Here is a 26,225-nt window from a genome sequence, read left to right as displayed (position 1 = left end):
GTTACTTTTGGCTAGTATTTTTTGCTTAGCAATCTAGTATTTTTACTGGTATTTTTCTGACACCGCTAATCTGGTCACGCTAAATAAGCATTAAAATACCTCAGACATTAAACTTAAATTGTATTTCCAAAAATATTGAATGAACATATAATGCTTTCCAATCTGATAGTGACCAATCAAAAGGTCGTGCTGATTATCGGTAAGTCAGATAAATATATCGCTAGGGTTCCATATCAAATAATCAAATTTCTCCTGTCATTGTTGCCCTGGCTCATTTGTTGCATCCATTTTTTTAGATGAACTCAATCGAGAGCGCATTGCACTTAAGTTCATTGGCAGTTTACTGCACGAGCAGGGGCAGGAGGCGGACACTATTAAGATTATGCCAACTGGCAGCCAACTGAAGCACGTGGCCACCTACGAAACGCTTCTCAACGAGTGCAGCAACAATAATAACAACGACAACAACAACAGTAGCCAAAATGAGGCAAACAGCGAAACGACGGATGCCTCAAAAACTGTGGATGCCACCAACACAAAAACAAATGGCTATAATGTCATTTTGCCCACATTAGCTGATCTTTTGTGCTACCAGTCGCCTGCGTATGTCTTTGAGTTCCTAAACAAGGTGCGTCGCTCTGAGCATGTTCGTCGTGTCTTCCTGTGGGCGTCACCACAAAATCTGCAGCATCCGCATGCGGAGTTCATTCTAAATGGCTGCGAGTACATGGCTGAATTGGTGCTACGTCTGGAAACAGAGACGCTGCTGTCCCTCATCTCCCGTAAGCCGGGTGGGGGAGTGAGCAATAAACGCTATTCCTGTCAAGTGAGCAAAACACAGTTCCAGGTCACGGCATTGGAGACAACCGAAAGTCATACCACGCCCAAGACCACAGTCGAGAGTCCACCTTTGGAGCCAGCTGGTGGTACCTTTAAAATTGAACTGGATGAAGATGAAGTGATGGCACGAAATGCCCTCACATTGCCATATGAACGGTAAGTGAAATGAAATTAACGACTACCACCCATGATCTTACACTAGATCAACTGTCTTAGCACCAGCGAACCTACTGAGGGTAATATCATCTATACACCTGATGCCAATGATGATTTTGATGAGGAGGATCCCGATGAGGATCTGAACTTGTAAACCTAGCGATCAATAGAGATAAAGAGGCAGGTTGCAGGATGCTGCTGCACAAGCAAAACCCAACAACGGCAGTACAAATGGCTTTGGCTTTAAGTCTGTTTAAGTCTAAGCCCTCCTATAAACAAAACAAATGAAATAAGTTTTTAACCGGGTCCCCGTACTTTGTTCCCTCCGGAGAATATTCCATCAGCAGTTTGATTTTTGTATTAATGCGTTTCATATTTCAAATTTTAATCAATTTATAACCGTTTAGAAATTGTACATACATATATAAGATTTTTTGAATGAAGAACGGCTTACACGATTTTTATAGAGAGTGTAAATCACCATAAATGAAGAATAGCATAGACTTTTGAATTCATTGATTTTTATTATTCCATTCATTGGGGGAGAAAAAGAGAGTACAAGAAACATATTTAAGAGAAATTTATCGAGAATGGGGAATATCGGTTGAATTGATATGATGCACACTGCCTAAATTATTATAATTATATGGCTAAACAATGATGATTACTTAATTAAATCAGCTGATATGATACCTTACTTTTGATTTTTTTTTTGTGTAATTTTTAATTTAAATAAATGCTAGAAATATGTTAATTTCAAATCGAATTTACAAGAACCACTTATATATATATATATGTGGATTTTGAGTTCGGATTATATCTATATCCGGGGCAAAGATTGGATTTTGTTGCATTTTTAATAGAATAGTTTTGCTTTTCATTGATTTAATAACTATAAATTTGGTTTAACTTTTAAACTACACTATTTTTACATATTAATTCATTTTAATCGTCTAACTACAATTAAATCGATTGCTGGCATAACCCTCTTATGCACATATACATAAATCCCGAGATATAGTGTATATGCATTTGTATATATATATCTTCATTTGGTTTACAATGTTTAAATTTTCATTTAAATGGAGAAAGAAAATTCATTTTTGAGTGGCAAATATTTACAATGCGGTGGCAAAATCGATTAATCGTCCAAATTAAACTCTAACAATGTGTATATTAAAAAAAAAAACAAATATATATAAACTCTAACGAAAAATCAAACAATTACAAATAAGATACATACATATGAGTATTTATATATGTATCTATGTAAAGATGGAACCAAGTCCAAGTCAAAATGGCGTCTAGTTTACGTTTACAAATATCACAAATATTACAACTATTGCAAAATGATAAACGACACGATCCAATAATTACTATAAACCGAAACAAAATCTTGAAAAAGTTGGACGACAACGACAACTATCGTATTTACAGAATCAAAAAAAAAAAACATACATATGTGTGAACACAAAATTTATAACAAAGCGGATTAACAAAATGTTTACCTACTACTCTTGTACCAATATGGAACCGATTCCTATAGGATATTAAATCTATTAAAAGCTTATCTATTATTAAATACAATACAATTGAATATCTCTCCATCTCTGTCTAATTGATACCCATGGGGTACAAGTGAATCTCAAAAATACGTTTTTAATTACGTGCTGTCCATATTAAGACATGGATATTAAAGCATTGTCATCGAGTGTTAATCGTTCGTCTATATAAACACCGGGGCGAACAAGAGAATTTAACTAGGCATTGAGGGAGGGGGGCAAAAGTAGAGTCAATTATGTAAATTGAATGCAAAACTTATCCTACAAGAATCGGGTTTTCATTTCTAAATGACTTTGTGCTATTAACTGCCTCATTTAAGTAATGCTTCCACATCGCTTTTCGGATCAGGAGCACGGGAACTCCAAAGCGTTTCACTGCACAGGGGCAGCGGGAGGTCCGTTTGGGCTTCCTCAAGGCAACTTTCTCTGAGTTGAAAGAATTTACCCACCAATCCGTCAATCCAATTGTGCAGATCGACACCAAGAAGCTTGCCATGGGACTCGGCCTCCTGGCGCAGCGAGAACTGCTCGTTCTCGTTGTGCAAATGCTGCTGCCATTCAACTGGCAATTCAAAATCCTCGGGCAGGGATAAACCTAGTCCGCCATTTCGCTTTTGAGCATTGTCGACACTCTGCAATGGCTGACCATTGCCATAGGCAAGAGGAGCTATGAGAAATTTCAGTTGAGCATAGATAGAGTTACGTCCTATCAGTTTGGCCGTCCAGATGCCCGGAGTGAGGGGCTGTTTGAGCAAGGTTTTTGAGTGATTAATGACATCGGTTGTCGAGTCCTCTACATGCAGTTCATTGAAATCCTGCAATCGACCCAATGGGTCCAGCCAAAGCAATGTGAGATTGTACGAGTGTGAGGCAGAATTGCTATCACTAGATCCTTGATACGTATAGCTAAGCACCAGATCCGAATTGGGACCCATCAGTTTGGCAAAGTTTCGTGCGATTTGCTCCTTTTGATCGAAGTCCGTGGAGACCTCAAAGTTGCGTAATCTCTTGCTAAAACGAGCATTGCGAGCCAATTTGCCCTGTTGGACCGGGCGTATGCGTGTTTCCAAATACAAATCTTTCGCGTTCGGATCGTCTCGTCGGGCTCTGAAGCGCACTAGGAATCCCTTGTACTGATCTCTATGTAGGTAGTGCGTAAGTTCCAGAAGCTCTAAAGGCGCCACTTTCAATTGTTTGGCTGCAAGGCGCATAAGACTGTCACCTACGCTTCTAGCCAGATCGTCGTGACCACCGTGTTGATCTTCATGATCGTAAAGCGACTGCCAGTAGCCATGCAAATTTACATATTCCTGAGTATATGGACCGTAAAGCCATTCCTCCAGCTGCAACAGCACCGCCTGGTTAATGATGGGCTCGAACTTGCGAGCAAAGAATAGAGATTTCTGTTCCGTGGCCTGCAACCTGGCCCAATCCTCGGGCTTGAAATCATTGGGACTGCAGCCACACCAATCTACAACATGTTTATACTGGCATTTGCATCCCTGTTTCCGTTTCCAATTGGTCACATGCAAATTGTTGTCCACATAGGTGTGACAGTGCTCGGTATTCCTCAGAACGGTGTGGAAAAAGGATTCGGCCGGCAGTAGGGTATGCCGGAATAGCTTTAACAAGGCCTGCAATAGCTCGTCATCCTTCCGAGGATGGGTTACATAGTCAACGAATGACTTGGACAAGGCCACCCAATCACTACCGCCGTCCACTTGTATGCCAGCGGGCAATTTACGATCTCCAATCCTCCACATGTGTGTGTCGCATTCAACAAACGTCTTATCCAATCCCTGCTTCTGTATGAACTTCTGTGTCTCCCGGCCATGGCCTTTAACAAAATTCCTGCCTCGATTGGCACTGAGGAAATCAACCAGCTTATCGAGGGTCTTTACCGGGAAATCACTTTCACTCAAATTAATAACGAAATCCCATTGCCAGTTGGATTTCAGCAGATCCTGCATGCATTGCAGCAACATGGTCAGTAACGAGGCGCCACCCCAGATGGTGGAGAAGCGTTTCCGAGCCAAACGTATATTCGAAAATTTCGTTTCCAGTTCCAATAGCTTGCGATAGAGATAATCCTGACGCTGAAAGAGATTACACCGATGCATTTAGAAAAGGATGTAGCCAGAGAAAGAGACAGAAGTCGCTACATGTATATATACATATATAGTCACATTATTTGTGACCACTACTGTAAGAATTTAGTTGGATCACATTGCGTCAATTAGCAATTAATTACTGAAATCCGGCTTCTTCTTTTACACCTCCTCCGCTATTCCTCTCATTCTACCATCACTCACCTCGTCCACATGTATATAGTAGACATGCTCGGGAGCGTATAACGCTTTGAGAAGTCGATGAACTTGTCGCAATGCTCGCCCATTCAGCGTCAGCAGAAATGCAATTCGAACACGTGATTCGCCCGTGGGTGAACTGGTGGCGGCCAATTGTGCAGTGAATTCTGTGAAAAAATGGCAATACTGTGAACTAATCTCGGAGAGAATCGTTTTGGCTACTCACTGGCTATGCCTGTTTCATAGACATTCATGGCATAAAAGCCACCACAAATCTCTTTGGCATTGCCCAAACACTTGATATTGCAACTGGAATCGGGCAGCTTACTGGCACTTGGCGGCGTATCAAAGCCGCAAAAGCATTCCCGGCCATACTGAACTCCTGCATAGGGATAGCCCGACTGAAGACAGAGTTCGACACATCGGCTGGGTGAATTGGAAGATTTAAAGCTGCTAAAATAGCCACCCAAGAGCCGATGATCCTTCTCATCACGATAGCAGCCGAGAGATACGTTGGCCGTGTGATTTCCCGCCGGGCAACTGCTGGTTAATTGTGTGGCATAGAAGCGTCCCGCTTGTATGGAGCACGCTATTTGGGCGATATGTTGACGACAGTCTTTCGTTTTGGCGCGTTGAAGCGCCGATATTGCTTCCTTGGCTTGTATATCACATTGGGGCTCAAAGCCCAGTTGCTTGGCCGTCAGCCGTGGCTGCGGCGTCCCAGCAACCGGACGTGGACGGGCTGGACTAGCTGTTGCTGCATCACTACTTTCCGCTTCGGCTTCGAGGCCAGAGCCATTGTTACTGCCAACAATATCCAATGATTTGTAGGCCAGGAATAGTTGAATCCCAATGATGCAGAGAAGGATCAGAAAAAAGGCGCGATAGCGGCGCAGCCAACGCACAGACATCGATGGCGACTGTGTCGAGTGGGTGTCCATTGCTCCAGTTGCTCCTGCTGCACCTCCTAACACCCCCGCATGGCCATTACTAATCACTTGATATCGATAATTTACGATTCTGATACTGTGCTCCTCTCAATCTTCTCGCTGGCGTTCTGACTGCGGTTGGTTGTCTCTGTGTCTCTTGATGGTTGTCTACAACTAAGGCGACACTGTGGCATGATCCTCTTGCTGTGCTTGTCTGACCCCGCATTCGGACTATGTGCTAATTTGTTTGACTTTGACTAATTAACATTTAACTGCAGTTGCATTGTATTTTTTTTTTTATCTTTAACGCCCCCGCAAGGCAGTAACGATATTTCAGTGTTGGAAAACACTTTGAGGCCAAAGCAACTAGTGCTGGTAACGGCTGAAAGTAACTGAAGACGAGTCGATAACGATTATGATGAGTAAACGGAAACAGCTGTTGCTAGTTTACTATTATTTTTCTCTTTGTTTTGTTTGATTATGTTTTTTCTGCATATTTTCATTTTTGTATGGCTCTGTTTTGCCACGTATGAGGCAAAAACTATAAAGAAGGCTGAGGCGAATCTTCTAGAACCTGGTCATCAGCTGGATAATTGGCAGGGTAAATGGTTTCCCCAAGCACCCGGTGAACCACACATTTCCAAAGTGCTAATTAGCACGACAGCGACGACTCCGCCGACGACACCCAAGCCTAAAATCAAAGATAGCTGGCCCGGTAAATGGTTTCCCTATGCTCCCGGTGAACCACACATTCCTCAAGTGCTAATTGCTTCGGCGACAAAGACGACAATAAAACCCAATCTTAAAGTTAAGGATGACTGGACAGGCAAATGGTTTCCCTTTGGCCCCAATGAACCGCACATTGTGCCGATGTCCAACCAGCTGCCAAAAAATGAACAGAAGATCGAGAATAGTGCAGGGAAATGGTTTACCCATGGCGAAAAGTCTTCTAACTTTGTTTGCGATGATGGCAAGGTAGGCTTATCTGTTTTAGGGGGAAAAACCTATAATATAATGAATCATTTTTATTCGTAGAATAATCTTTCAGTTGACTATGATCCCAATGAGGTGCGTGAAAACTATAATTATCTTTGCATAAGCAGCAATCGCCGTTCCTTCTATCCGAATATGTCGAGAGAAGCCATCTTAACGGAGCACTTTCTGCCCTCGGCCTATATGCCACCTGCCAAGTGCCTAAACGAGTCCATAGAATATTCCCATCAACCGGCAACCACGTAAATAAGCAAATTATAATCCACCAAATTGAAATTAATATAAGCTCATCCTTGTAGTGGCGCATTTCGTCCCCGTCCAGCTGTCTATGGGACTTACTCATATCTGCCACCTCAGCGTTATATGCGCAATTTAGCGGAGGGCGCCATAGTTATGCTTTACCATCCCTGTGCGTTTCGCGGTCAGGTCGAGGAGCTCCAAAAAATCGTGCGCAATTGCCTGTTCCGGCATCTCATTACGCCCTCAATCCACTTGAGCGAGGAACGTCCATTGGCTGTGCTATCATGGAGACATTCCCTCACCATGTCTGTGGTAGACAAAAAAGTGGTATCGCAGTTCATACAGAAGTATGCCAAATTGGGACCTCTGGCCATTGACAATTTGTCGCGAGTTGTGGAAGTACGAGATTCCTATAAGGAATCATTGGTAACGGAGGCGCGCCTAATTACAAATGCAGATGATAGCGAATTGTGCGGTTATTTGGACCAGTCTATGTAAATCTCTTTTTAGTATCTTGAAAACAATTCGAATATCTTAAACTTACTACTGTATGTGCCTTTAATTGGATCACAAAATGTTAACTATATACATACGTATATCTAACTATATATATTCCGATTCGAATATAATTGCTAAGAATGACTTAAGTTACCATTCCTTTGTAAATAAGTAAATTGCGTTTAAATCATCTTTGAACTAAAACTGAATTGTTTTTGCAAGCTACATTATAAAGACATTATCTCAATTTTAGGATTTGCTTGTGGGGAGTTTGGTTTAAGTAACGCTAGTCTGTTTTTATTTAAATCATTATTGTATTTTTAAAACTTTAGTTGGCGCCGTTCTCCATAAATAATGGCATCTTAGATTAATAGGGGGTAGATTTATCCAACAGATGGCTAACAGAGATATTTAATGTAAACTCATTGCGAGCTTGCGAACTCACTTAGAGCCTGTTAACTCACTGCAAACCTCTAAGTTTACAGACTCGCCGTGAGTCAAATGTTAGCTAACATTTTTAAAACAAATTTATTATTTTTTTCAGTGCATACAAAATTTGTTGTTTTTCCGTTTTTGTTGTTGTTGGTGTTGTTCTTGCCGTAGCTTGTTGTCGCTTCGAGGTGAAACAAAGGAGACAAAAAAAGAACGAAATAGAAAAAAATACCCAGAGCATCCGGTCAAAAAGATTACGCGACACTGCCGGCTCAGCAGGACAATTGAACAGGACCAACTGAACAGCTGGGAACGCTGCAAGGTGCCAGGTGCATAGAAAGAGACAAAAGACACCAGCCCCGATCGATTCCTTCCATTTTCCCGCCCCGCGAGTGATCCACAATTCTGCATTCGCCATATCATCCTCCGGCAACAGCGCTCATCGTCCTGCGAATATCTGGTCCGGTTTGGTTTATATAACACAAACAGCATTAGCGTCAGCAAGAATGAACAATCTGGCTGATACGGTTGTGGTGGATCCCGGCTTCGGTGGCGGCGATAAGCAACAACAGGCAGCCACCCAGCCGCAGGATTCGAGCGCTGTTGTCCCACCGCCAGCCACCAAGCAATCGTCGGCCTTGAAGAAGACCAGTCGCTATCGCAGCCGTTCATTGAGTGCATCTTCTACGGACTCTTTCAGTTCGGCCTCCTACACGGGCAGCAGCGACGACGGCGACGATGTTCCGCCCCGCGAAAAGGTCCAAAAGAACACCAAGGGCAGCTCCGATTTCTGTGTGCGCAACATAACGGCGCAGCATGCTTTCGGACGACGCGAGATCGAGATCGCCGAACAGGAAATGCCCGGCATTATGGCTCTACGTAAACGTGCTGCAGAGGACAAGCCACTGAAGGATGCCAAGATCGTTGGATGTACACACATCAATGCCCAGACAGCGGTGCTCATTGAAACCCTGAGAGAGCTCGGAGCCAGTGTACGCTGGGCCGCCTGCAACATTTACTCAACCCAAGTGAGTAGCCACCAGCGACAAGCAAAATGAGCTGGAAGTCACTTGATCTCCAGTAGCTCAATTGTTGTCACGCAAGTGACACAAACTCCCCGTCAGCCGCACAAACAAATCATCAATCAAGCCATGTTAATCAATTAAGTGTTTCTATGTGCGGCTCAAGTGTTTGGCAATCGATGACGCGACGTCTGATAATTGATATGCCCTGAATTGGGTCGCAAATTGAAAGAAAAGAAAAGAAAGAGAGTAGCCCCACCGCCCTTCTCCACCACCCAGTTTGCTTCCAATTGTTATCCAATGATCAGTAAATCAAATTTCAAAGAAATGTAAATATTTTCATTTAGACCACCAAGCAAGAGACTCTCCTGTCTCTCTACAATGAATTTCTCATAAGTGGGTCTCACTAAGTTTTCCAGACGCTAGTCACTGTTTTAAGTTTTAGTGCTGATCGATCTGTTATGTGTTCTCATACAATTTAGTCAAAGGCTTTTTGTTATATTACTCAACTGGCTTCGAGACCTTATTCTAATTAATATGTAACAACTGTCGTTTGCCAACTGCCACAAGTAATTTAAAATTTTAAATTAAAGTGTGTAAATATTGTTACTCACATGATATATTGCCTAGAAACAACAACAACAACAACACTAATCACTTGCTGATTCCATTTTCATGTACCCGAAAAAAAAGAGTCTTAAATTTCCATACGTTCATCAAAAAGAGACCAAACTTCTGTCCCCTCCCCCCTTCCACAACACCCAGTCTCAGTCTATATATGGCACATTGTATAGCTTTACCTATCAGAAACAAAACATTCTTGATTAAAATTTATAGATATTGCTATTTGTTTAAGATATCTTAAACATATTTAGACATTTCTATATACATATGTACATACATCATGTAGCAATATATGTGTGTGTGTGTGTGTGTGTGTAAGTTGGTAGTGGCAAAAGCAATCACTTAGCCCAACTATTTGCATTTGCAAATGTTAGATCCAAAGATATAGATTGTCTTAGGAAATGAACGCTTTTAGTTTTACGTTTTAAGAATTTTAATTGAGATTACTAACGCCGTGGCTGTGAAGGGGGGACTGGGGGGTAAGAATGTGTTGACATGCAACTACGTAAATAAACACAAAATGGTAGATAACCGAAATTAATCATTTTACCTTATCATATATGTATGTACGTAATGGTATAATGGTTTTGATAATGATTACGTCTCGATTTGGTGGGCCATGAAGACCAAAGGAAGAAGAATCACGCTTAATAGGGAAATGGTGACCCCGACGTTTCTTGCAAAGTCAAGGATCGAGTAAAGGGCAGACCTTCACTGACTTCTGTCACGAATAGAGAAAAAAGTTTACATTTTTTTACATAAAAATAGATTGAATATTTGTATAGTTGTACAATAATTATTCACAGCACGAAGTCGGGCCTTCTGCCGCGCAGATACATGCAAATGAATATTCGATTAGACAACTTTGACTCGGAGTTGTCTCCGGACAACTCTTCTCACTCTCTACCCACATCGAATGCAATTAGCATGTGAGTCTAACTCCGAATGTGCTAGGCAAATTTTATGTCGTCTAATTAGTTGCACCTCACACACGCACACACACGCGGTCTTTGCGGTTGGTATAATTATAATTATATATATATATTTTTATTTTTTACAATGTCATATATATTTTCTCGACGAATTTTATTGCCTACAACACGACACGATATTGACACACGTTGATTCACCACGCCCAAAAAGGCATGACTTGAATTCAAGCTTATCAGTCCGAGTGGCCAAGTATCGTTCAGTCCATTAGAGCTCTCTGATAACATTTAATTCCCAACACAAATCGCTTGAAATTAAACTAAATTGCAATTGCATTAAACTCTTTATTTCTTTGTAGAATGAGGTGGCCGCCGCTTTGGCTGAATCTGGGATACCAATCTTCGCCTGGCGCGCTGAGACCGAGGAGGATTTCTGGTGGTGCATCGATCGTTGTGTCAATGCCGAGAACTGGCAACCCAACATGATCTTGGATGATGGCGGCGATGCCACCCATTTGATGCTGAAGAAATATCCAACCATGTTCAAGCTCGTCAAGGGCATTGTGGAGGAGAGTGTCACCGGGGTGCATCGTCTGTATCAGCTATCCAAGGCCGGCAAATTGACAGTGCCGGCGATGAATGTCAACGATTCGGTCACCAAGACGAAATTCGATAACCTCTATAGCTGCAAAGAGTCCATATTGGATAGCTTGAAGCGTTCAACGGACGTCATGTTCGGCGGCAAACAGGTTGTTGTCTGTGGCTATGGTGATGTTGGCAAGGGTTGCGCTCAGGCTCTCAAGGGACAGGTAAGAGAAAAACTTCACCCACTTCCTCGCAGTGACCTTTAGCACGTTTCCTGCACCAATAAATTAAGTAGTACTGCAGTGAGAAACCTTTCTTTCTGAACCGAAAATGTTAATTTTAAGCACTTCATTTTGTGCGGTGTGCCACACCGCTGGATAGATATTTAGCAACAGCCTTACAGCTAGTGTCTAGTGAGCAAGGAACTCTCTTTATCGCTCGTTGCATGGTTATACGACTGGGTCACTGGGTCCAAAAGCCGTGCACGACTAATTTAACCTAATGAAATGTTCTCCACTGTAAATGCTTCTATTCTGGTCATGACTGATTTGTATTTGCATTTGCATTTGTATTTGCAGGGCTGCATTGTTTATATCACCGAAATCGATCCGATTTGCGCATTGCAGGCCAGCATGGATGGCTTCCGTGTGGTCAAACTGAATGAGGTGATACGCAATGTGGACATTGTGGTCACTGCCACCGGCAATAAGAACGTTGTGGTGCGCGAGCATATGGATAAAATGAAGAGCGGCTGCATCATCTGCAATATGGGCCATTCGAACACAGAGATCGATGTGAATGGCCTGCGTACACCGGATCTAACCTGGGAGAAGGTTCGCTCGCAAGTGGATCATATCATTTGGCCGGAGGGTAAATACATCATCCTATTGGCCGAAGGGCGATTGGTCAATTTGAGCTGCTCGAGCATTCCATCGTTTGCCGTGTCAATAACATCGGCCACCCAGGCCCTGGCATTGATTGAGCTCTTCAATGCCCCGCCCGGTAGATACAAGTCCGATGTGTACTTGTTGCCCAAGAAAATGGATGAATATGTGGCCAGCCTCCATCTGCCCACATTTGATGCTCATCTCACCGAACTGAGTGACGAGCAGGCCAAATATATGGGCCTCAACAAAGCCGGTCCTTTCAAGCCCAACTATTATCGCTATTAAGGTGAATCCATTTTTGTGGTGTTAGGAGGACAATAACAAAAACAAACAGCAACAACAACAACAATTATTCAAAGAAAACAACGCCAACGAAAGTATTGTCTTTGCAAAAAGGAAAAAAAAAAAAACAAACACAAACACATACACTATTTAAATTGAGAGCACGAAGGCTCTACACAAATTGTTGACAAAAGAAAAAAAAAAAAACAAAAAACTTGCGGTAGACTATGATGATGAAGGAAAAAACCATCAGCAGCAACAAGAAACACACACAAAAGTTACTATATAAATTGTATTGCTTAGTTAGCGAGTAGATTTAAAAAACTGCTCACAAAAACCACACACTTAACAACCACAAACAAACATACACACACACACACACTCAAACCAAAATCAATTACATTCGCTTACTAACGTGCGCCTTTTAGTTGCTAGCATTTATTTACAAGAACAACAACAAAAGGATTGTTGATACCAAAAATACCTATTATAAGATGTTGTACGTACGTACACAGAATATATTGATATATCGAACTTATACTGTCCTCCGTAAACGTAAAAAGCTAATAGAATTTCAAACTAGAAAACCTAACTAAACCAATAATTTTACAAGTTTTAAAGTAATTCTTCATTCGACACGTTCTCTCTCTCTCTATCTCTGTCTCAATTGTTTAAATTGACGAAACGGTTACGGCCAATTGTTGGTAAACATTTGGCAAAAACGAAAGCGTTTTAAGTCTAGTCGATTTACAAACAGCAGAACAAAGTAATTGTACATTTTAAATATTCTGTTCAGCCATGTAGTAATTGTAATCAGAGTTTGATATATCAATACATATGTATATGGACATATATACATTCATTATACACAAATTTGATTGGTATCAACAATCCCAGGCTTAACGAGTTTCTTATTATAGTGATTAATACTTTGTAATTTAGCATTTGCTTTAGTTTGGCCACAGTATTTAATGATTAATTTCTTTCGCAATATCAACTTACGGTTTCCCCTCGCTCTTTCTGACACCCAAACACACATACACACCCCCATATTGTCTCTCTCTCTCTCTCTCGATTTGTCTGTCTCTGTCTTTGTGTAGTTTATTGGAAATCTGAATTTAAATCATTTGAAACGTTTTATTGCCGTTAAATTGAATTTATTTTTTCATCTTCTTCATCTTTTTTTTTGTGTATTTCTTATGTACTTACATATATATATATATTTTTGTTAATTATTTTATGGCACGTACTTTTTTTTGTTTGTTTAGTTCCTCTTTCAATTTGTTTTTGTATCAAAAAAAACAAAAAAAAATTTAAAAAAAGTGGTAAAAGCAAAAAAAAACAAAACCAGAGAAAAAAAACTTTTTGAAATGCAGTGCAAACAAATTCCATTAATTCAATTATATTGAGATACTTATATACAACAACAAACAAAAAGCAGGCGAAAATCAGATAAATTATATATAGTATATATATATACACCGCATATACATACATATATTAGAAAACTTTATGTATAAAAAGAAAAGAAAAAAAAAATACACACATATGAGAAGAAAAGAAACAACAAACGAAATTTACATGAATTTGAACTGTTTGTCATAAAAAACGAATTGTAAAAAAGCAACAATTTGTGACAATTGAAAAGAAACAACAAAAAAACAATAAAATTAAAAGGAAATTTTTTGAGCAATTATTGAGTAATTTGTCTAATTATATTACAGATCCTCCAGATTGTCATCGAGGGTTTTGGTAAAAAAAAAAATGTAATTTCGATCAAAATAAATGAAACTTTGGCAAATAATCGCTTCATTGGCTCCTATCCTTCTTTTTTTAATGCTTATCCTTATTTATGTTAGACGCACTTTAGACATGGACATTGGTTGTTCCTGCGTCCTTGAGTATCCTTATAATCGTCATTTATTCTAGATTAAACCTTTTGAATAATTACTGCAAATGGAAAACATTCAAAAAGGTTCATTCTCAAATCTTCAAACAGATTTGCAGTTATCCTTAATAAGGAATATATCCTGGGCATGGAAAAATCATTTTGTTTCAGAACAAAAGCCATTTCATATATGTATATAGTTATCAGAATCAATTTTTCGATTTATTATTAATCTAGGGATTTGCTTACCCTAAAATTAATGATCATGGGAGACAATAATCGACTTATTTACCCAATTTTCCCCGTGTTTTGTTTTTTTTGTTTGTTTGATTTTCGTAAAATAATTTGAATCAGAAATACACACAATTTGTTAACCTCCGTCTCTCTCTCTCTATCTGTTTGTCTGTCTATTAAATGTTTAATGTTTATTTGATATTATGCCTTAAATCTGTATGGTGTTTTTTTTTTTCGTTTTTCTCGTTGACATTCTATATAAAAAGGTAAATTACACAATGTTCAATATGTTGAAAAATTCTTAAAAATTTTCTTTTGAAATTTTTTTTTTTTGTTTTTTTTGTGGTATTTTGTATATAAGTATGTACGTTACTTAAAATGCCGTAATCTATGTATATAAAATGGTTTTATGTAAATCATACCATCCTATTTGGAGTTTATTTCTAAACACAATATAGGAGGCGGGAGGGGGCAGATACTGGGCGTGGACCTAGTACCAACCCCGCACGTCCCGTCAAATGTCCTCGTCCATGTCCACATTGTTTGATAGTCGAAGTTGTCGTTGTCTACACATCGCATAACTAAATCCTTAAATATCCTGGAGGTTAAATTCGGTCTAAGCCGAAGTTTTGAATGCTCTTGCAGTTCCTTTTAACTGAATTGGAATACAATTGAGTGGGTAAGCAAGTAAGAACACGATTTTTTGAATATTGCAGGAGTTCTTGCAGTACTTTCCCAACTCACAGAAGCGGACGCTGGCAGTCTTTGAATCCAAATTTGGTATTATTTGAATCTAGAGTTTTATGTGAACGGATAACGGAGTTGGCTTTGACCATGGATGGAATGGTTCATGGATAATAGTCAACCAAAATAGGTTGTGCAAGTGCATTAAATATTAAAATGAAGCCAAAAAGTGCAAAATTAAAGGAATCGGGGGAATAAAAGGGAAACTAAGCTATGGTTTAAGCGATGCTGGAGAGAGTGTGTCTATATATTGGTGGTAATGGAGGTGTGCATGTATTTTAATCATTTGAGCGGACACGGAAAATTTATATTTTAGTTAGTCAGAAAGAGATTCCGAGTGGATTTATCCCATGCACACCTCTGGTAATATAGTGTGTGAGTGTGTGTGTGTCTGTGTTGTGTGTATGTGTATGTCTGTCTGGCTTGTCTCTCTCGTTTTGGGCATTTAGTCAAGGAAATGAGGCTTCAAGTGCTTCAACATGCCAAAGGTACGGAAGCGTCGTATGTTCATGATCTTCATTAGTTCATCGTCACATATGGCAAATTGCTTATTCTTAGGATCATACAAATCACGCTCCTTAATGATGGCCCACACTTTCTTGACCACTTCATGGCGTGGCAAGGAGTCAGCACCCATTAGAGCCGATAGTTCCGGCGATAGATTGTAGGCGCGTGTGAAACCAGTGCTTTTGCGGCCGCTTCCGGAGCCGCCTCCTCCACCAGATTTGGCAGCCTTCTTTTTAGCTGGTGGCTTTTTGGCCACCTCATAATCGGAATCGGAACCGGCATCACTTTCAGTTCCCGAATCGTCGGCGCTAAGAGTCTTGCGCTTCTTCTTGGCCGGCGCCTTGTGCTTGGTCGGTTGCGGTCTTTTCTTTTGTGCCGGCTTCTTCTTCTTGGTGTCCTCTTCGCTGCTACTGGGATCTTCCTCCTCGCTGGGCTCGCTCTCATCATCGGGATCAGCATCAGGATCCTTATCGTCATCCTCATCATCCTCCTCGTCCTGTTGTTCATTGATAACCTCCATTACAATCTTGTCGAATTCCTTCTTGCGGCTCAACAGCGAGCAGTTCAGCTTGCCCTCCACCTGCTCCCGCACCCGCTTGGCCGAAATGGTAGCTAAATCGGCATTCTTTAAGACGGCTTGAATCTCACGGCGTAATTCTTCGCTCGAAATGTCAGACATTTTTGTAGGATTTCTTGAGTTTTTTTTTTTCTTCTTTTCTTCTCGTTAAAATGATGGAACACAACTCGGGCTCAGACACGTTTCTGGTTCAGCACTGCAAAGCGATATTGAAAACCACAATGGACACACGATTGGATTGGTTAAAATTTGGGCGATTCTCTGCTGGGGACCAAGCCAACTTACCCTGGTGGTTAGGAATAATTTTGTCTAGATTTGCTCAATACTTGAGTTTTCGGCGTTTTTTTTTTTCTTTATACCTTGGCGTCTGCCATAGAGCTGGGAGGTCCATCGATGGCAACATCGATAATATCGATGGCATTGGTACAGTGCGATATATCGATTTTACATCGCTACAACACATTCAAATCTATTGATGTAACAGCGAACTTCGAACGTATTGTTACTGGTGGCGCAATACTTAATGTAATTTTTGATTTTTAAATATTTCCTACAAACGATAGCGAATGATGCAAAAGTTAAAAAATACCTAATAATCTGAGAACTTTCTAACGCCCCTTTATAAGTTTTTTTTTTTAATTGGCTAAAATAATAATTTCAAACATTGATCAACTTTAATAGTAATAGTTAATTTACTTTATTTTGTTCTTAGATTTGATTTTTTTTTAGTACTTGTACATATATATTGCAAATGTGTGTGTTTTTGAAATAAAAGAAACAACACATAAAATCATTTAATGTTTTCCACACATTTTGCCCACCGTGCAAGGACTTTTGTTTGTTTTAACAGCGCTTGCAAATGCAGCGAATAATGCCAACATCGAACTAGTAAGTTTTCTTTACGTATCGACTTAATGAGTTTTGAGTACATTTTATCGCAAGTATGCCTATCGCAATTCGCAATCGAGTATTATGAAATTATCGATATTGTAGCACATAATTATCGATATCGCCTGTCCGTGTTGTTGTTTTGTTTTTGGGTATTTTGTTAATTCGCATTAAAAAGTTTAATAACATTTATTAACTAATTTGTAGTGAAACCAAGTTAATTAAGTGCTCAAATGTGCAATAAACCATCTGCGCCGCCAATGCGTAACCACGTGCCAAGTAAACTTCTACAATTGGAGCAGCTGCAGCCACAATAACAACAGCAACACCAACATCATCAACAACAACAACGCCTTCGCCAGTAACAAAAACAACATTTAAGAAAAACAATATATAAGTTGTAATAAAAAAACCAACAACTACAACAACAAAAAGCCCTGGTAAGTGACTTTACATATATGTACATATTTATTTATGTATATACTATATAAGTGCTGTAGTCAGATGTGTTTGTGCGTGTGCTTGCTATATGTGCATATGTGTGCGCCAGTGTGTATGTGAGCTTTATTTCTAAATTTATTGTTTTGTTGTTGGGTGCAACTTGGAGACGCCTCGCATTGGCGTCTAGTTGAATGAGGCAGCTGCATGCCTTATATTTTTAACATATAGTTCGCCAAAAATATATATCTCAAAACTGGCCTAAACAACTTCTTCCTCTTGCTGGTCTTTGTTTTGCCGGCATTTGTTGTTGCAACGCCCTTTTCTTGCAGCTCTCACAGAGAGAGAAAGAGCGAGAGAGAGAGAGAGAGAGAGAGAGAGAGTGGGAGGGATTGGGAGCGGGTTAAAGTAAGAGGATGGGGAGATACATAGGTGAAATTACTGAGGCCGTAAATTAAATACAATTAATTAATTCAACATTTCACTAGATGACGATGCCCCTTTTATTTTGTGCCACTTGCTTGCCTCACTTCTCTGTTTCCCTCTCTCTCTACCCTCTCTAGATCGTTTCTTGCTCACCCCAAACCTGACACACTGCACTCCCATCCCCTCACCATGAATTTTTAGTAGAGGGCGATCCAATCCTCCAACAGTTGCCCTATGGACATTTGATTCGATAGTTTCTATACCCTGCACTCATCAATGGGGTATATAGGTTATGCGCAACAGGTGCAACAGAAAATGCATTCAGTGAATGCAGCAAGCAGGACTTCATATTAAGAAGGATTATAAGCAATGCAAACTTTGTGGTTAGCATTTTTTTTAGGGTATTTACAAGTCCTCACATAAATTAAAATAACAATATTTAACAATTATTTATGTAAAAATCTATAAAGTTTTTTACTTGTTGCGTCATTTTGTTGTTGGTTTAGCGAACTCTGTATTTTGGTTGTTTAAATGCATTTTGCTTAATGTATTTTTTTGTTAATATTTTTATCACAAAAAAAGCTTTACCCGGTTTTATGTCTCAAAACCACAAAAACCCAAACCTCTCTAAGTAATTAAAACGGTTGCCTTTTTTTAAAAAGAAAATTGATTTGTTATTTTTACTGGTTACGCTTACAAATAGTAAGTTAATCTTTTAAACTAAAAAAAAGCCACGGTTTTTAACAGATTATAATACATATATGTTCATATTGAAACTATAGAACGTAGAATTGTTTAAAAGTCTGCAACTTGGTTTAAGATAAGCAATGTTATGCCAAAACTTTCAACGAAATCGTATTACTAAATAATTGTTTATAAAGAAATGTATCACCAATATACTATATATTTTCTATTAGTCAGATCAAACAGATTCGTCTTATTAGTTGTTGTTTTGCAATAGGTTTTTTTTTTTTAAAGCTGATTTCTGAATATTTATTGCAACGGCTGTACGATGTTGGCCATTCCAACTGGCTGGCTGTCAGGCAGTTTGTGTGTGGCATCATTTATTTAATATTCTTTATTTTTTAGTTGTTTGTTTGTTTGCCGATTGTTGTGGGTTGTACGTTCCGTTGGAACGTTGTCGTGCTGCTGTTGCTGCAAACGCCACAGCCACATCCACAGCCCAGGGACAGTTTAGATGAAAAGTTTATGGTTTTGTCAACAGTTGCCAAGAGTCTAATGTGGTTGCTGGTGCTCTGCTTCCACCCACAGTTTCGACCACATACTTATGGCAGTCACTATGCATCTGTGTTGGAGCATTTTAATATTCCTCTTCTCCGTGTATGTGTGTGTGTGTGTGTTAGACCAATTAGATGTTCTTGGCATAGTTTCTGGCTTATTTCTCTCGATCTCGAGAAAGCAGCCACTTTTATACTAGAAAGAACATTGGTCATTTAAGTAATCAAATAAATTATGTGGCAGATTATGAAATCAGCAGAAATATTTTTTTTTTTTTTTCGGAAACATATACAACGAAACGAAAACTCATCCCAAGGGAAAATTATCTTTATGCTTGGAAAAACAACAAAAAAAAAAAAAAACAACATTAATTATAATTATAAGTTAAAATAGATTTTCATGCAAATGTTATGGAAATATTTATAAATTTCAATTAAACTTCATGAAATTTTTAGACAATTGAATATTCTCCCCTTTTGCTGTGTTATAAATAGGACAACTAAACACATTTTTATAAATTCAAATGGCACCCTTAGAAGGTCCTTGTACACGCAAACGATTTAATTATTGAGGTTCTATGCATAAAGTTGCAGTTTTTATAGCTCTCAATCAATGATAGCCAATTTTGTGACGATTACCAAAATTGTATCTCATATTAATAATATTTTTAAATGCCTGAAAGTTGGAAATTTTCAAATCAATTTTTGGTACAACCAATTTTTGCTACAACCGTTCTCGGCTCATTTACATGTATTTGGATCGTAAAAGTTCGAATCTATAGTATGATTGAAAATCGGTGATAACTTATACATATACATATAAATACTTTATATGGTCTTGGGTGTGCTAGTTGGTAGTTCTTTTGTATTTTGATTCAATGGTTTTAAATCAAATTGACTAACGCGCAATTCTAAATCGTTTTTGAATTTCCTTCGGTTGCTGGCCAACACGCCCCCACAAGCAGAGCAATTTCTCTTCTATTTGGCTGATCTGCAAATATCTTAAACTAAATATCCCCCTGCTGGCTTTTAGTAGGCTCCTCCTATTTTGTTTATGGCCGTTTTCGACGAACAACAACTAAACTAAACTAAAACGCTCGTCGAACCGTCGGCCATTTCGTCACTGTAAACGACGTCAAACTTTCGCACGGTGAAAAATGTTTTTCAATTTTCCCTTTTCCCACCAAGGGGATGGCTCCCCCGTTCCTTTAGCAAAGTTTTTCCACCGCCCACGCAGTCTAAAAATCTGACGTTATGGCTGCCGCTGCTACCGCTGATGCCACCACCCCCCGTGTCCTTCCCCCACACCCGACAACTTCCCTTGTCTTGTTTTTTATGCTACCCGCTTTATAATTTATATACGAGATATGCAGAAAAACGACCAAAACGACGACGGGAAAAGAAAGAAAGAAAAAATGGGAATAAAAATAATAAATAAGCAAATGTTAAATTTCTCTATGCATTAAGACATTGCCAAAAAGTGAGTGTACACACACACACAAACATGCGTCTATACAGTGGGCCATAAAAGTCATTCCATACACACACACACACACACACAAAAAGACAATCATAAGTCATAAGGCTAAAAACTATTCTAACCAATGACCCTGAGCGAGGTGCTTGACAGCATCAAACACACATTGGCACACACAAATTTCGCACAACAAAACAAAAAAAAAAAAAGAACCGAAAAACAATTAAAAATTGTGAAAATGCACACATATTTTTTTATGTTTTCACCATGTGCACTATAAATTTTCATGCCATAAATTCCCTTTTTTTTCAATGTTTCGTTTCGTTACGTTTCGTTCGTTCATTTCGGTTGTCCCTGACATTGCACTTGTTGCCCGAGCATGGAAAATGTAAATTTTTAGCCATCTTTATTTGTTTTTTTTTTTGTATTCCTATGAAATATGTGGGTTTTGTTTATGACAATTTTCTAAATGCACAAACCAAACCAAACCAAAAACAAAAAGCGAAAGCAATCATTTCCTTGCATAAAGTTGGCTTATCGACCTAGCAATTACCATGTAACAAATTCTTCCCAATAGTTCCACTCAAATTAATTTTCGTTCTTTCACAAATTTAATTGGTCTTAATAGTGTGGTCACTGCTGTAAGCGATAAGCTATGTATTGAAACACTTTCGGAAGTGTTTAGAAAATCTAAATCTATGCGAAGACCCTGTTTCAGTATTAATAAGAGTTAACTGTATGTATATAAAGATTAGGTTTACAAACTTTGCTTATCCTTTATGCGTAGATGCCATAGGAATTTGAAGAGGTTGAGGATATTTCTATTAAGAGATAACGTTGTCTAAATGACTCCCGACCACAGATCTATCATGACAATCCCATCATTGTGATGTACATACATATGTAGATGTACATAAGAGACTTGTATATCATTCTGTTACATGCCTTAGTATACCTTTTCAATTGTTGTTACCAAGGGTATATGCAAAGAGAAAATGCATTATTTGGATTTGCGTCATAAAACCAAACTCACGCCCACATTTACCAACCGAACCCGCAACCCACCACCCACCGCCCACCTGATACCGAATATATGTACAATGTGTAGATATGTATCTATCTAGACATTTGTCGTCCAACACTTGCGCCCAATTTGGCCATAAATTTGAAAAGAACACACAGAGAGCGAATAATTTCTAAAAATTTTTGAAAACATTTGTCGTCGTCTGAGTCAATTTTGGTATTTTTAGTACGCTTGATTTTCTATCAATTATGTGTATATTTATTTAAAAGACAAAATCTATATAATTTCGGTTTAAGCTAAATTTAAACTAATTAGTTTTTTTTTTTTTTTTTGCTGATCTAAATATAAATATTTTGTGCAATTTATTATTAATTTTTCCCCATCCCGCAATGACAGATCGACAGGAGAAGGAGAAATGTGGTAGAGAGAGAGAGAGAAAGAGAGAGAAAACTAAGGAGGAGAGTCGAGGATAGGCGGGGGCGATAAATTCTCTTTGCGATTAGTCATTAGGCAGGTGGTTCGTGGTTCCGTGCTATGATCATATCTAAAGTACAATTTGAATTCTATTTGGTTTATGTTTAGAAATATTCTTTTTTTGTTTTGTTATTGTTGTTGTTGTTTGAATAAATCATAAATTATATTTTATATCTGAAATTGGCCAATTTGTGAATTTGTTTATTGGCAAAAAATTATGTTGAGATCTATTTATTTATTTTCATTTTCAGTTCAGTTTGTTCGGTTTTTGGCTAAAACTTTTGCTAAAAAACAAAACAAAAAAAAGAAGCACAAACTTTTTTCTCTTTTTCTATTTTCAAGGTCGAGCCAAAGGATTTTTGCAGTTAACATTTGTTGTTGTTTTTTTTTTTTTTTTGGTCTCTTGCCAAATTATAAATACCATTATAAATCTTGAAGCTGATTCGTATTTAGTTTTAGTTAGAGAGTGGGTGGGAAAGAGATGAAGTGGAGCGGCGTTTGTTATAACTGTTTTTCCTTTTGATATTGCAAATCCACATACATATATAAATGAAGTGTATATATATATATATATAGTAGAATTAAGTGTTTGTTTAGTGATTTTCTAGCCAAATTCCAATCTGTTCTGCTTAGATAATCGTATAGATGATTCTTTGATTGCGAGGGCATATATTAATGTGATTATATATTCTAATCTTTATACCCTTGCAAAAAGGGTATATTAATTTTGGTCAGAAGTGTGCAACGCATAGAACGAAGCATTTCCGACCATATAAAGTATATATATTCTTGATCAGCACGATGAGACGAGTTCATATAGCCATGTCCGTCCGTCCGTCCGTCTGTCCGTCTGACCGTCTGTCCGTCCGTCTGGATCAACGCAAACTCCTCCTAGACCGTTGGAGCCGGATCGGACCACTATATCATATAGCTCCCATACAAATGGCAAAGTCACGAACAGTGACTTTTCTTAATAACTTCGTTATTTTCTGAGCTATTGTCATGAAATTTAATATTGGTGAGTTAATTAGACAAATAAACGACTATGGAAAATTTGATCAAGATCGGGTGACTATATCATATAGCTCCCATAGGAACGATCGGTCGAAAACAGTGACTTTTGTCAATAACTTCGTTACTTTTAACGCGATTGCTTTCAAATTAAACATTTATAAGCTTAATATATCTGTTAATAACTGTGCCGAATTTGATAAAGATCGGGTAACTATATCATATAGCTCCCATCGGTGGAAAACAGTGACTTTGATCAATATCTTAGTTTTTTCCTATGCTAAGATTATAGGCCGTTCTTTCGCAAACTTAGCCTTTTTAGCTAAAACGTTTTTCCACTTTGATGGCTACACAAAGAGTTACAAAAAAAGTTGCAAGGGTATACAAACTTTGACGCGGTCGAAGTTAACCCGGCCCTCTGGTTTTAAATAATCAAGAGAATTTTTAAAGTTGCATTAGATAATTTGTTTGGTTAGTTGGTTTTTAATATCTGCATAATATCTGTTAAAACAAATTGTTTTTATACCCAGTTACAGTTAATCTTTTCAACTTACAGATCTTAGGATAGAATAGTTCTGCATACCAAAGTTAATTTGAAGGATACTTAAAACTTAAGTAGATAATTACTTCAAGTAATCACTAAACTACCAAATCAACGGTTGCATTGATTAATTAGTGATCGTCATTAACTAACGAGTACCGAGTAGATTAACAAATTGGGTTTTAAGATATAATGCTATTTCCTGTCAGCATTGTCAAAATAAATGAATTTTTTGTGATTGTTCATTTAAAAGCGATTATTTGCCATTTAGTTCGCTCAAGGTTAGTGAAAATGTTCGAATCTCTCATGTCATATTGAAGACCTTCGTCTTTGTCGGCGAGTCTTTCCTGTATTTTCACCTGAGCAAAAAATCAAATATTCTTCCTTTTCCTTAGCGAATTTGGCCAAGTTAAGTGCATGCCTTGACCCAGAAACCCACTTAAACCGCCATCCAAAAACAAATGCCAAATCCATCCTGAACGCCCTGCGTCCAAAGATGATTATTTGCCTCCTACTCACTACTATGCGTCGACGTTGACTCTGCGGTTGGTTGCAGGCTAAAGTGTAGAAAACTTTTTCGAAATTCAAGAGCCGTGCGCCGATCCGCAAAAGAGCGCACGGGAAGCTTTCAAATTGTTCGAAAATACGCCGTGAGAGAGAGAGAAAATGAGAGACAGGTCCGTGCCGAACCAAAAACGAGAGTGAGATACAGAGAACACTCCGAGGCGATCCATGTTGTTGTTCTTGTACGAAATGTGAAAGTTCATTGTTTCATTGAGGAAAATTTGTGAAAAACTTTTTCGACGTACAAAATTATCTAACAGCTTCAGTTCGAAGATGCTGTGAGCATTTTCTTTTCGGATTTTTGTGTGTTTTGTTGAGATTTTCGGTTTGTTTTGTTGTTCTTTTTCTTTTTTGTTCAACATTTTCGAAAATCATGCGTTCGAAACTGAACGACGAAATGCTTTGGCGTGCGCCTGGCTGACTGCTGACTGCCTGCCTGCTGCCTGCTCAGTGGTCTCTGCGGAGGTTTCACGTTTGAACGTCTCGAACATTTCCACGGAAAAGCGCAATGTGAAAGCCAAATGACTAGAAATAGCCTGGCGTGACGTCCCACACAGACGACAGACAACAACACAACACAACACAAGACAAGTAGACAAGACAACAGCACAGAACAACATCATCAGCCGTAAAAGCAGCCGAGGAGCAGCGCCAACTTAGCCGTAGTCTCAATAGTAGTACCAGATCGAGAGAGGATCAGTATAGATCGGAACGGAAAAAGTGTCGCAAAAACAACAAACAAAAGAAAAAAAAAAACCTACAAAACAAAAAAGAAAAACCAAAACGAACAACGAACAAAATATAATAATAAAATGCTGATAAGTTTCGAAATTGTTGAAAATTACAAAAACATTCCAGAAGAGCAACAAACAATGTGCTAAAAGAATCCGAAAGGAAACAGAGAGAGAGAGAGAGATCATTGTTGTTTTCTTTTTTTTCTTCCCCTTTTTCTGTTCTGTATTTTTTTTTTCCAATTTTTTTCAAATTTTTTTTTGTTGTTGCGAAATATAGAAAGCGGCTGCAGGTGGTTCCCACCCAACCATCTAACCTATAACCAACGACGTGACGGGCGCGTTTCCTACCAACCAAAATCGAAAGAAAATAGAAAGTAGTGCTAATTCATAGAGTGCTGTGAGTGAGATAATAAATGATGTACCCACACAGACAACATTGTCGATATAATAATCAATAAAGTGTACAAACATATATATATATATATCCGTGCATATATATATATATATAAATATATATATCGTGTGAGCAAGCGCGGACTGCTGCGAGGACTGAGAGCAAGCTGGTCAGGGGCTGACCTCTTGGGGATCATGCCGGTCATTGTCGATGCCACCAACAACGATGAGCCACCAGCAAAATGTTGCAAACATTGTGAGGGTATGCCTAGAATTTACAAAAACCCCCCCAAAAACAAAAAAAAAAAACAAAAAACCCAACAAACACATACAAAACAAAAGCAAATTTCAAAAACTTCAATTTTAGTTTGAGAGTTCACTAACCTAAAACGAACAAAACAAAAAACAACAAAATACTGTTTGTTGATGTCGAAGGATAGACTTTAGAATACCTATTAAACCTGCCACAAAGAGCCTCTCTGTTGACGAGTATCCATTCCGGTTCAATATTGGTAGATAACGGTGCACTTTTAGCATCTCTCCCTTCTGATTTAGTTGGTTTTTTTTTTAAATGCAATATTTTCAGAGTTTTAAAGGTGATTAATTAGATCGTTTAACTGAAACATATAGGCATATACTAGCATCATTCTGTTTAACTTATAAATTCTTGATCAGCTTATAAATTGTCAAACGGGATTAGCTATATTAGCTCTTACCTGTTAGTGTAACCCTTATTTTTTTTTGTTTTGGTACTGGGCATTTCAATGAAATTTCAAATCCCC

The 26,225-nt window shown here is 38.6% G+C and overlaps 6 protein-coding genes across 6 annotated transcripts in view; 4 read left to right on the top strand and 2 right to left on the bottom strand.

The window, feature by feature from the left end:
* Positions 1–76: 76 nt before the first annotated feature.
* Positions 77–1,507, top strand: LOC6645003 (elongator complex protein 5). Its single transcript, XM_002067719.4, has 3 exons — positions 77–199; positions 297–996; positions 1,057–1,507. The coding sequence occupies exons 1-3, from the start codon at positions 151–153 to the stop codon at positions 1,148–1,150; spliced, it is 843 nt and encodes a 280-aa protein (XP_002067755.1). The 5' UTR covers positions 77–150; the 3' UTR covers positions 1,151–1,507.
* Positions 1,501–6,144, bottom strand: LOC6645002 (xylosyltransferase oxt). The gene is made up of 3 exons (XM_002067718.4): positions 5,091–6,144; positions 4,871–5,031; positions 1,501–4,654 (listed from the first exon to the last, which is right to left on the bottom strand). Exons 1-3 carry the CDS (start codon positions 5,803–5,805, stop codon positions 2,870–2,872), a joined length of 2,661 nt encoding a protein of 886 aa, XP_002067754.1. The 5' UTR covers positions 5,806–6,144; the 3' UTR covers positions 1,501–2,869.
* An 82-nt stretch (positions 6,145–6,226) lies between these two features.
* LOC6645001 lies at positions 6,227–7,751 on the top strand. Its single transcript, XM_002067717.4, has 3 exons — positions 6,227–6,768; positions 6,829–7,028; positions 7,086–7,751. The coding sequence occupies exons 1-3, from the start codon at positions 6,274–6,276 to the stop codon at positions 7,522–7,524; spliced, it is 1,134 nt and encodes a 377-aa protein (XP_002067753.1). The 5' UTR covers positions 6,227–6,273; the 3' UTR covers positions 7,525–7,751.
* A 340-nt stretch (positions 7,752–8,091) lies between these two features.
* LOC6645000 (adenosylhomocysteinase-like 1) lies at positions 8,092–12,511 on the top strand. Its single transcript, XM_002067716.4, has 3 exons — positions 8,092–8,984; positions 10,891–11,340; positions 11,695–12,511. The coding sequence occupies exons 1-3, from the start codon at positions 8,463–8,465 to the stop codon at positions 12,286–12,288; spliced, it is 1,566 nt and encodes a 521-aa protein (XP_002067752.1). The 5' UTR covers positions 8,092–8,462; the 3' UTR covers positions 12,289–12,511.
* Positions 12,512–14,362: 1,851 nt separating this feature from the next.
* On the bottom strand, positions 14,363–16,630 carry LOC6644987 (upstream activation factor subunit spp27). The gene is made up of 2 exons (XM_002067715.4): positions 16,521–16,630; positions 14,363–16,431 (listed from the first exon to the last, which is right to left on the bottom strand). The coding sequence occupies exon 2, from the start codon at positions 16,335–16,337 to the stop codon at positions 15,597–15,599; it is 741 nt and encodes a 246-aa protein (XP_002067751.1). The 5' UTR covers positions 16,338–16,431; positions 16,521–16,630; the 3' UTR covers positions 14,363–15,596.
* Positions 16,631–25,623: 8,993 nt separating this feature from the next.
* LOC6644986 (mucin-5AC) overlaps positions 25,624–26,225 on the top strand; it is a 52,511-nt gene continuing 51,909 nt past the window's right edge. The window contains exon 1 of the mRNA XM_023177157.2: positions 25,624–25,705. Within this exon, the coding sequence (XP_023032925.1) occupies positions 25,639–25,705 (67 nt within the window). The 5' untranslated portion in view covers positions 25,624–25,638. The remainder of the gene's footprint in view (positions 25,706–26,225) is intronic.

This window comes from Drosophila willistoni (genome assembly GCF_018902025.1).
Source record: "Drosophila willistoni isolate 14030-0811.24 chromosome XR unlocalized genomic scaffold, UCI_dwil_1.1 Seg105, whole genome shotgun sequence".
NCBI lineage: Eukaryota > Metazoa > Arthropoda > Insecta > Diptera > Drosophilidae > Drosophila > Drosophila willistoni.
The sequence above is the reverse complement of the archived record's forward strand: the minus strand, read 5'-3'. Positions and strand labels throughout refer to the sequence as shown.